The 12,241-nt window shown below is 34.7% G+C and overlaps 1 protein-coding gene across 11 annotated transcripts in view; it reads left to right on the top strand.

Annotated features, from left to right (window-relative positions):
• Positions 1-11,316, top strand: part of NLGN1 (neuroligin 1) — an 872,049-nt gene extending 860,733 nt beyond the window's left edge. For 8 of the 11 annotated variants that reach the window (XM_080658328.1, XM_080658320.1, XM_080658326.1 and 5 more), the window contains 3 exons: positions 3,539-3,751; positions 7,122-7,911; positions 8,707-11,316. In XM_080658328.1, the coding sequence (XP_080514454.1) occupies positions 3,539-3,751; positions 7,122-7,911; positions 8,707-9,529 (1,826 nt within the window). In that variant the 3' untranslated portion in view covers positions 9,530-11,316. The remainder of the gene's footprint in view (positions 1-3,538; positions 3,752-7,121; positions 7,912-8,706) is intronic. The other 3 variants (XM_080658329.1, XM_080658330.1, XM_080658323.1) reach the window with 1 other exon arrangement.
• The last annotated feature ends 925 nt before the right edge of the window (positions 11,317-12,241 follow it).

The raw sequence follows: 12,241 nt of genomic DNA, 5'->3' as shown, positions 1-12,241 counted from the left end.
AGCTAACAGGTTTTACACCAAAATTCAGTTAATAGCAAATAAAGTTAAAAGAGTTCCCTGTCATGTTTTTGTATTGCATTTTAATATGCTCATTTATATGACCATTGAGTATTTGAAAGTGCTTTTATATAAAAAGATCCCATGAAAATTTCCTTACATTGTTATGCAAATTCAATAAAAAATAATGAGTATAACCAGAAAGCTATCTTTACTTGGAACCTATTTTTTAAAAGTCAATCTCCATCTCAAGGATGATTTAATATTTCAGTATTACACACACACACACACACACACATACATACATGCACATGTATACTGTATGTACACTATAGAGTAGAGATTATGGTGGGTTTTTTTCCTTAGAATTTTAATTCTTGTAAGAAAAGAAGAACTAATTGTCTGCATTTCTTCATATTTATCAAAATCTGTTCCTTGCTATAATGATCCTAAAGCACTTCTTGTCCATAGATTCATTGTGGGTATAGATGGATTTTACTCATTTAATAGGTATTTTTATCACAGCCTAGTTTTCACAAATGTAATTGTGAAGTACATTTTTACAATTTGTATAAAATAATTTTTACCATTAAATTGACCCATTATGTTGAGTTTCTATAATGGCTCTGTAATAAATGAATAAATTCAATTTTTAAAAATTAATTCTATAAATTTGTTGAGTTTGGAAATTAATTAAATGAATATAATTAACCAATTTACATGTAATTATCTCTAAATATTTTCTACATAATATACAAATAGTCTATAAAATTGAATATTTTATGAAATACTTTTTATATTTCCTACCAAATTTATACCAAATGCAGAAGTATATTAGAGTAGATGTTTATTTTAAAAGTTATAACAAATATAGTATAAAAACTATTGTCAGAAAAATGAATGAATATGCTTAAAGTGTTATAAAAGTAATATTTTTTATTCTTTTCTCTATAACTTTAATATATGATAAGTCCTCACTTAATGTCATCCATAGGTTCTGTGACTTTAAGGGAAATGACCTATAACAAAACCAATTTTACCACAGGCTAACTGATATAAACAAGAGTTAAGTTCCTATTATGGCATGTCACTATTATCATGACATAGCATGAAATAATGTTATTCTAGGACCTACTACATAAGAAAGTCATTCAGCCCTAACCGGTTTGGCTCAGTGGATAGGGCATCAGCCTGCAGACTGAAAGGTCCCAGGTTCGATTCCAGTCAAGGGCATGTATCTTGGTTGTGGGCACATCCCCAGTAGGAGGTGGGCAGGAGGCAACTGATCGATGTTTCTCTCTCATTGATGTTTCCAACTCTCTACCCCTCTCCCTTCCTCTCTGTAAAAAATCAATAATATATATTTAAAAAAAAAGTCATTCAGCTGTTTACTGCCACCATATTTTCTCTATCTCCTTTTGTTTCTTTTAAAACTTTTTATTTATTTATTTACTTTTTATTGAATTTATTGGGGTGACATCCTATATAATAAAAGGCTAATATGCAAATTGACCTAAAGGCAGACCGACTGGTCGCTATGAATTGCACTTACCACCAGGGGGCAGACACTCAACGCAGAAGCTATCCCCTGGTGTTCAGTGCACTCCTATAGGAGGAGCGCTGCTCAGCCAGAACCCCTGAGCTGGGCTCATGGCTGGCGAATGCAGCAGCAGTGGCGGGAGCCTCTCCTACCTCTGCAGCAGCGCTAAGGATGTCTAACCGCCGGCTTAGGCCTGCTCCCTGTGGGTAGCAGGCCTAATCCATCAGTCAGACATCCCCTGAGGGCTCCTGGACTGTGAGAGGGCACAGGCCAGGCTGAGGGACCCCCCAAGTGCACAAATTTTGTGCACCAGGCCTCTAGTTGGTTCATAAAATGATATAGATTTCAGCTGTATAATTCTATAGTACATCATCTATTCATTGTATTGTGTGTCCCACCACTCCGGATTAAATCTTCCATCACTATTTATCCTCCTTTTACCTTCTCCTATCTCCCCCTACCTCCTTTTCCCTCTGGTAATAACCATACAGTTGTCTGTGTCTATGAATATATTGTGTGTGTTTTTAATCCCTTCACCTTTCTCACCCAGCTTCCCCCAACCTCCACCTCTCCTCTGATAGCTGTCAGTCTGTTCTCTATCTATAAGTCTGTTTCTGTTTTGTTTATTAGTTTATTTTGTTCATTAAATTCTACATATGAGTGGTACTTGTGTTTCTCAGATTGGCTTATTTCACTTAGCATAATGCTCTCCAGCTCCATCCATGCTGTCCTAAAAGGATAAGATTTCCTTCTTTTTTATAGCTGAAATGTATCATTGGCAAATATGTTCTCCCATTCAGTGGGTTGTTTTTTCACTTGGTTGATATTTTTCTTTGCTGTGCAAAAATTTTTAGTTAAATGTTAGACTTGAAACCGTAAAAATCTTAGAGGAAAACACAGGCAGTAAAATCTTGGACATTTCTTGTAGCAATATTTTTTCTGATATATCACCTTGGGCAAGGGAAACAAATGAAAGAAAAAACAAGTGGGACCCTATATCCTTTTTTTCAATTGCCTTTTCCACCTTGTCAATTCAGACCCCTACAACCTCTCCCTTACACCATTCTTTTTGTTGTGCAACATACACTTCTTCTCATTATCGGATTCACTATAAAGCAAACCTTTAAACGTTCCAGAAATATGAATCAGAACTTTTCAAAAATCTTCAATTATTCTACACTTTTTTTAAACTTTTTTTTATTGTTGACACTATTATAGATGCCCCCATTTTTCCCTCCTTTTCCCACCTCCACTCAGCCTTTGCCCCCCTTTCCTCTGGCCATCACCACTGTTGTCTGTGTCTATAGGTTATGCATACATGTTCTTTAACTAATCCCTTCTCCTTCTTTCTACACTGTTTTCTAATTGTGCAAATCTCCTCAGTTTGGCATTTAAAGTATTCCAAAAGGTGGTCTCAAATTACCTCTAACAGTGATTATTTCATAACCATGGACCATAATTGATGAAAATGTACATACACTTATATGCAAAGAGTTGCATATGATTTTATGAACAAGTTTTAGAAAACACATGTTCTCCACCCTCACATCCTGCCACTCTGCTACACATACTTTAAATTCCAACCATGTTAGACCATGAGCAACCTGAGTACTGACACAGTGTTTTATGTGAAAACACATTCTCATGTGCCCCATGATACTATCACAAATATCCCCACCAAGTAACTTGGCCTCTAGAATCTCTCCCTGAGGTCTCTCAGAATGTTTTCATTCCCTTTATCTGCCCCTTTTTGCCTATTACCTGGATGACTTGGGGAAGATAAATGTCAATTTTCAAATTTTAGTCTCTATTGTTCTTCCTAAAGTAATTTTTTTTTTATTCTGGTGGGAAATTATTTTTTCTTTCTTTCTTTTTTTTACTAAAGAACATGTACTCACCTTGATGAACATAGGGTTCAGTTATATTTAAATTTAACACTTATTTGATTTATGTCGAATCAAAAGGATGTTTCTAAGGTGTCTTTTTATTTTTATTTTCCAGGTTTCTTGAGCACAGGAGATCAGGCTGCAAAAGGAAACTATGGACTCCTTGACCTCATACAGGCTTTAAGATGGACTAGTGAGAACATTGGATTCTTTGGTGGTGACCCCTTAAGAATCACTGTTTTTGGATCTGGTGCTGGGGGTTCGTGTGTCAATCTGCTGACTTTATCCCATTATTCTGAAGGTAACCGTTGGAGCAATTCAACCAAAGGTATTATGCAGGTTGCAAATTTTGACAATTTTGGTGTTTGCATGCCACCACCATCAGTAGTATGTGATGCTCTGTATATATTTCTCTGTTCAAACTGAGTGTCAGGTTGAATTCAATAACTGTTTAAAATTTTGTTTCTTCAGCTTTTATGCATGTTCAGATTTTTGTCAAACTTTCTGTCTCCTGTGGAGCTTGGTAAGGAAGCCCTTTCAAGGACACTTCAGAATGGTTCACATCACAGTTACTTTTCCTTTCTCCAAAGGGTGATTTTTAGGGAATATCAAGGATGTTCACAGTTCTATCATCTCTGTTTATTCAGTAATCAAAATAAAAGACAAGGTGTGTTTTTATTTAAGGATTGTGTATAATCTACTTTTAAGACAATAGACATTTAAAACCCTTTGCTAGTAAGAAAGAAGGAGCTATAAGCTAGTTTGTCTAGAAATGAGATTTTTACTTGTTGTCTGAATGGAGAATAGATGTCTGATTATTTTGCATGCATGATCCAAAATTGTCAAAGCATCGAGGTCACTAGTAGAGCTTTTGATTAAAAAAAAAATAGGTCTGAATTTATGATTTTTTTCTATTTTCAACTCCAAAAATGTTTTTCCCTCCAAAAGCTTGGCAAAGCAGCATGGAGCACTAAGGCTGCTTAAACCCACAAAACGTTTTTCTTGTTTCCATTTTCTGGCCTTGACACTGTTTTTAAGTGCCTGCCCAAAGCTCCTTATGTTGTTGGGTGTTTGTTTTTTTTATTGACTCCCATCTCACTGTGAGTTTAGTCATTCATTCACCTTACATCATTAACTTGTATCCTCAAGAACAGAAAGTGTTTTATTGGAGAAGTTTGCAAAAACAAATAGTTTCTTTCCATTTCACACACATAAGAGATGGAAAGATGAAAAATAGACATCAGCATAGGCCATCTTATATTTTGTACTTTTTGTCATTTTATATGTATAAAATATACATTGTCAAGTGTTCATAAAACATCTTATTTTGTAAGACTGAGTTTTATGATATAAGCACCAAATATAGGATATTTGTTTTTGGTATCAAAGATACATTTATGTGGAATTTCAAAAAAATCAGTGAGTAATTAAATGAGTATATGTATTTGGAGAATCATATATTACATATTGTTATTATTATATCAGATATTAATATGGACCTAACTTATAGACACAATTTCTGTAACATCTCATATGTAGTAGTAGAGTTCTGACTCAAGATGACAAAATGGCACATATGAGAACATTGCCAATTGTATAGAGATTTGGTTGGTAATGAAATGGCTTATTATGAAATAACAGAGTTGTTTTCTTTAATAGAACAGGTTATATAGTTCTAGCTAGGGACTACAGTAAGCCAATATTTATCTAGGTTAACATTAGATAATTCTGTTTAGACTTCTGAGGGTCATTTGATTGCAAATGTTCTTTCCTCCTAGGTTTTCTAAAACGTTTTGTAAATGTAAAGCAAACATGGGCACCCAAACCAGTTCCAGCCAGTATAAAACTATCATCCCATATAAAGAGATGAAGCAGTTAGCTCATTGGCTAGCGTCGCTATTTATCAATGGATGATGTGGTAAACAGTGGCAAATGGCCATGCAAACAGTCAACAATACAGCATTCCATCAGCCTCTTCAAGGGAATCTGTTCATATCTGGCCACACAAGTGGACTTATGTTTGGTCCAGTCCTAAGCCTATCTCCACAAAGCTGCCTGATTGGACCAGGGGATGTTTGGGATATGTCTGGAAATCATCGGGCTAATTCTGTCTCCAGTGCAGACAGACTTTAAAGTCTGTAAACTCTCCAGAGCTGTAGCAATGCTCAGGCCTATATCAACCAGAAGTCAACCACAGCTTGTGTACACACAACAAGCACTCTCACTAATGATAAACAATACGGTTTTCCCAGTACCATCTAGGTGGTATCTTTCAGATTATATTTAATGATAGGTATTTTCCACCACATCATTTTTGGTATATATAGTTAATGTCATTAAGTCCCTTAAAGGGGAAAAGATATTATAGAAATCACAAGATTTATATTAGTTGTCAAGTTTTTAATTAGTAAAATATTTCTCTGAGCTAATATTGACACATAGCCTATACAATTTTTTGAAATTATCTGTATTCATATCATTTACTGTAGCATACTTTGCTCTAGCAAACTAAAAATATGTTCTTAAAGATGTCAGAAACCAAAACAAATTTAAATTAGTATTGTTTTAGAATTATCTAGGAACATATTATAGACTGCATTTTGAATACATATATGCATTTGGAGAAAAATCTAAAATTCTGTTTCTAATTCAGACACTGTTTTAGCACCTTTGTGAAAACTGTTCTTATCTCGTTAACACATATGAATAACTGAGCATGTGTTTAAATAACCAGTCTACAAAGCTGCATTTGGAAAATGGTAACAAATGTACTTTTTAAAAAGAAAATAGATACATTTAACACAAGGATTTTATTTGAAAATATCATAATGATTAGATAAAGTGCATTTGCAAATTTGAATGGCATGCAGTTCTAATCAAACTGCATATGGGACTGTGATTTGTAATTTTTCAATGCAATTAAGTGAAAAGCAGCGGACCATGTACTTTGCATTTTTTTTATGATAAAACATAGCAGTGCACATTCAAAACTGAAAGAAGTTAAATCACACCCCACAAAATCCTCTGCTGATGTTTTTTTCTTTAACCTAGTGAAAATGTTATGTTTGAAAGATGAATATTCAGCATACTATGTCTGACAGGAAGAGCTGGAAAGAGTATGTCTAAAGTGATATTCTGTTTTGTGTGCCTCAGGGCTATCCCCAGGGTATTAGCAAATCCCCAGCCCCAATGTGAGCTCTGAACAATTCTTTTTCAAATAAAATCTGATTAAAACAAGCATACAAAGCCATTTTGAAGGAAGCCAAATTGGAGGAAATAGCCTCAAAAGACAACAGAAAGTCTGATGAAAAGATAGTGGGGAGAGACTTGGTCCCATCTGGTTGGCTTTGATAACAACATAGGTGTTTACATGATGAGCACAGACAAATGTGGGCCTTTTTACCATTAGTAGTTACATCTTCTCCTCTCCTTGCTTACTGCCTCTTTGAGACAGATACAATTTATACTTTTTGATCCCTAAAGTGGTTGTAACTCAGAGCAGAAGACTTAGTCCTCCTCTCTAATTCATTATACCCTGGGGATGCCCTTATGTAACTTCTCTTAAACAAAAATGTCTTTATCTTTTGTTCTTGAGTTGTATCTGGGTTTTTATATACACGTCTGAAATATCTAATGTTATTGTTTTACCACAACATTATTCAAAGGTCATCTGAAATTCTTTGTTGTTTTTCCCATAGGACTTTTTCAACGAGCAATAGCTCAAAGTGGAACAGCCCTTTCCAGCTGGGCTGTTAGTTTCCAACCTGCAAAATATGCTAGAATGTTGGCCACAAAAGTTGGCTGCAATGTTTCAGATACAGTAGAATTGGTGGAATGCCTACAGAAGAAGCCTTACAAAGAACTTGTTGACCAAGATATTCAACCAGCACGATACCACATAGCCTTTGGACCTGTGATTGATGGTGATGTAATACCAGATGACCCTCAGATATTGATGGAGCAAGGAGAGTTTCTCAACTATGATATAATGTTAGGAGTTAACCAAGGAGAAGGATTAAAATTTGTTGAAAATATAGTAGATAGTGATGATGGTATATCAGCTAGTGATTTTGACTTTGCTGTTTCCAATTTTGTTGATAATTTATATGGATATCCGGAAGGCAAAGATGTTTTGAGAGAAACCATTAAATTCATGTATACTGACTGGGCTGACCGTCATAACCCTGAAACCAGAAGGAAGACATTATTGGCCTTGTTTACGGACCATCAGTGGGTGGCACCAGCTGTTGCTACAGCAGATCTTCACTCAAACTTTGGTTCACCTACATATTTCTATGCCTTTTACCATCATTGCCAAACAGATCAGGTTCCTGCTTGGGCTGATGCAGCTCATGGAGATGAGGTTCCCTATGTACTAGGAATCCCCATGATTGGACCTACAGAGTTATTTCCTTGCAATTTCTCAAAAAATGACGTGATGCTGAGTGCAGTTGTAATGACATACTGGACAAATTTTGCTAAAACTGGGTATGTACCTAAGGAATCAAATTTTCTATAATTTAATACAAAAACCCCTTTAAGCATTTACTAGTAAAAATAATATACATTTTTATTTAATAGATTAAACAGCAGGCTATTGTTCCTTTTTTTCAAAATTCTTACTGTGGTGCTTCAAAAATTAGTGCTTTATTAGTTCTTACCTTTTAGAAGTTTATTAAATAGGCTTACATATATATTGCACTCCTCAATAATTAAATTTATTTTGGTGTTTTACTTGAGTAAGACATTATTATTGTTATTCAATAGTGACAAATATTCTTTTAAAGTGCTCTCCAATATGCAATACTATATGACTTTGGTTCTGCCAACTACATTGTTAGGTTGGCATGACAAGTAAGATTAATCCCATTTTACAGAGAAGGGACATGAGGCTATCAGAGCCTCTTCTAGATATTAATTATGTCTAATATGTAGCAGTACTAGGACTCAAATCCTCACCTGCTGATTCTTATCTTTTCTGCTACTCCATGCTGTCTCTGCTAGTTTGCCTATGAGGCAATGAATAGGTACATAAATTTTAAAATCTTTGAGTAGATAGTAGCCCATTTGTAAAAGAATGTGAGGCTTACTCGAATTGCATTATCATCCATCAAGCAATCTGCCTGCAATGGGATTTATACTTCTAAATTGACCCAAATTGTTGTTAAAACACTCTAAAGCCTGGCTGAATTACCTCTTCAATTTGATGTCAACCTAGTACTATTTCTATTAAGAAAATGAATAAAATAATTTTGTTCTCATAATTGCTTTTTTCTTTCTTAGTGACCCAAATCAACCAGTTCCTCAAGACACAAAATTCATCCATACCAAACCCAACCGCTTTGAAGAAGTAGCATGGACCAGGTATTCCCAGAAAGATCAACTTTATCTCCATATTGGATTAAAACCAAGAGTTAAAGAACATTATAGAGCCAATAAGGTGAACCTCTGGTTGGAGCTGGTACCTCATCTGCATAATCTCAATGACATTTCTCAGTATACCTCTACAACAACTAAAGTGCCATCAACGGACATCACTTTCAGACCTACGAGAAAAAATTCTGTACCTGTCACATCAGCCTTTCCCACTGCCAAGCAGGATGATCCCAAACAACAACCAAGTCCATTTTCAGTGGATCAGAGGGACTACTCAACAGAGCTGAGCGTTACTATAGCAGTTGGAGCATCACTGCTATTTCTGAACATCTTGGCATTTGCAGCCCTGTACTACAAAAAGGATAAGAGGAGACATGATGTTCACAGGAGATGCAGCCCTCAGCGTACTACCACCAACGATCTGACACATGCACAAGAAGAGGAGATCATGTCCCTCCAAATGAAGCACACTGATCTGGATCATGAATGTGAGTCCATCCATCCACATGAGGTGGTTCTTCGGACCGCCTGCCCCCCAGATTACACATTAGCTATGAGGAGGTCACCTGATGATGTTCCCTTAATGACACCCAACACTATTACAATGATTCCCAACACTATACCAGGAATTCAACCCTTACACACATTCAATACATTTACCGGAGGACAGAACAATACGCTGCCCCATCCCCATCCACACCCCCATTCACATTCAACAACCAGGGTATAGCCAGATAACAGAAACAAACTCTATTTTTTTTGATGGATTGCAGTAAAAGATTACTGAAGATTCCTTGGCTTTCAACCTACAAAACTCTTACTATTTAAATAAGGAGGAATATTATGTGAATATACATATCAAGGACTTTGGGGGTTTTGAAAAAATGAATTGTATATATATATACACAAATCAACTCTAAAAATGAATTTCAATTGCTTGAAGCAATTGTTCTGAATGATACTTTTTCATTCACATTCAAGAATTAATTTTTTGAAGATTTATGTTACATAATGGAATTAGGCATGTGGAACACCAAACAGGAAAGAACTATGTCTGAAATATAAAAAAATAAAAATAAAAAACAACCATGAATATGCACAAGGGACACACCAATGGAATGTCAGATAATTTTCACCAGTTTTTATTTGGAGCCGTTTTATTGTGTAGATCATATTTACATATTTGGATAAGTACACAAAACACCAATGCTGTTAATGGCCTTAGCGGAGGCTCATGCTGAAATTTGCCAGTAAAACAGAGAAGTTTAAAGACTGGCAGGTACATTATCACATAAGTGCTGTCAGTATAAAGTTGTGGGAATACAGGAAACTGGATATTTTTAGCACGATGTGCATGATAATCTATATGCTTGGTGGCTGTGCTGCTGATTAAGCTGTAATTAAAATTCTTCTCATCCCATTGGAGTCTTTAATAGAAGCTTCCTCCATCAATTGGCCGAACCGAAAGAAGATTTTAAGGGGCAAAAGTAATTACAATAAAATAATTCACAGTAGTTTTGATAATAGAAGGAATTAGTTCTTAAAGGTATTTGAAGAAACTGTAGGTATAGTGGTGAATACTCGCTGATATGAATCCCAGAACAAACAATTTCCTGTGTTCTTAATGTTCTTTTCATTCCCATCTAAATTATTTACAAAAATGTAATCCTAATTGAACATGTGTTACAGGATCCATAATTTGCTGTGGTTTTTGTTACTCTGTATTTTGTTCCTCTTGGTAAGGTGAAGTGTGTCCAAAGAGTTACTTGCAACAGTCTTTTATGAAATGAGGATGCCCAAAATACCACTCTGGTTATAGCTCTCAGTTAATTGATTTACTCATGTTGCATGACAAAATGTTTACTAATAATAATTCAATATAAAGTTATGTCCCTCCTCACACCACTTATCTTTCTTACTGAGGTCCTGTCACTGGAATTTACTCTTGCAATCTCAGTAGAGTACAACGTAGATGCAGAACTTAAGAGAGACAACATCTGGGGGATTTTAGTCTTACACATACATGTGATTTTAAATGAATATTCTAAGACCACAGGAAACTCTTCATCCACTGTTGTTTACCGGTAACAGTATATCACAGACCTATCCAAATGTTTGTATATGTAATCAGATGTACATTTATATTAAAAAATGAGATGGACTTAAAGAGCACATCCTGATAAATACTTTCTCTCTTACCTGTACTATATTTCTATTAGACTAAAGTTATGTGATTTTTTTTTACATTTTTTCAGATGACTAGCAATTTTGATAGTTTGTAAGATAATGCAAAGAACTTTCTCTGACAAACTAACTGCAGTAACAGAAACCTTTCTTTTCAGTTACTCTTTTTCAAGAATGAAAGCTTATTACAAAAAAAAAATTGTATACTACTTGATGGAAACAACTTTGTACATCTTGGCCATGTCATTGGTCATTGTGTGAAATAAAGATAAACTGGATAATGACTATTAGTCCAATGATAAGAGACATGATCTTTGCTCATTAAAGAGCTAAAATGTTTATTGCTGTTTTGTCTTTTTTTAAAAAAAATGAAAAGAAACATGACTGTCTCAGAGTCATTTTTCTAGACCAATCGAATTTTTGAAGACATTTAGGTAACTTCTTCAGAAAACGCACCATGGATTTCCAGGCAAGTCTCATCTCAGATGAAACTGATGAAACTTTAACATTATGAATTTATAAGCCCAGGAGTTTGTGGACAAATCAGCTTTGTATTTTTAAATACCTCTTATGGGAAATAAAATGTGCCAGTTGTTTTTAGTTAAAATCCCAGGTTCCAATTCTGATCATTGAGGAAAAGGTCTATTGGAAATAAATGGGTGACATTTCATAGAATAAGAATAGATAGGCTCACTTTTAAGGGTGATTGAATTATCAAAACATAATGGACAGAAAGTTATCCTTCTAAGAGAATTTAAAAGTGCTGAGCAAGACATTAAGCTGACACTAATAGATAAAATCTTCTATTTCAAGGAATTTCTTTGCTTATAATTCCTTTTAATTGTTAACTGTCAGTAAAATGTAAATATTGATCCATAACTTGAAATAAAAATCTATCTTAAAAACAAAAATTCTGCAAAATCCAGAATAATCCACATGCAGTTTTTGCCTGGGGTGGTTATACTTTTAGATTGTGAAATGCCAATGTAAACCAATAAAAACAATTGTTTAGCATTTGCAATATTGTTTAATCAGAAAACTAACTTTTACTATATTGATTAAACAAAAGATAAAAACAGAAATAGAAATGATAACAAAATAAGGTATGAATGGAATCTTTCATATGCAGTATTTCACCCGGCAAAACAAAACATTCTACTTTAATGATGGCCATATTTATATCCACCTACCTATCTGTTGCTCTAAATTTATCTGTCAATCAATCTACCTATCTATACCATAACTGACATCTATTTTG

The sequence above is a fragment of the Plecotus auritus genome (genome assembly GCF_963455305.1).
Source record: "Plecotus auritus genome assembly, chromosome: 2".
In the NCBI taxonomy this organism is placed as follows: Eukaryota; Metazoa; Chordata; class Mammalia; order Chiroptera; family Vespertilionidae; genus Plecotus; species Plecotus auritus.
The sequence above is the reverse complement of the archived record's forward strand: the minus strand, read 5'-3'. Positions and strand labels throughout refer to the sequence as shown.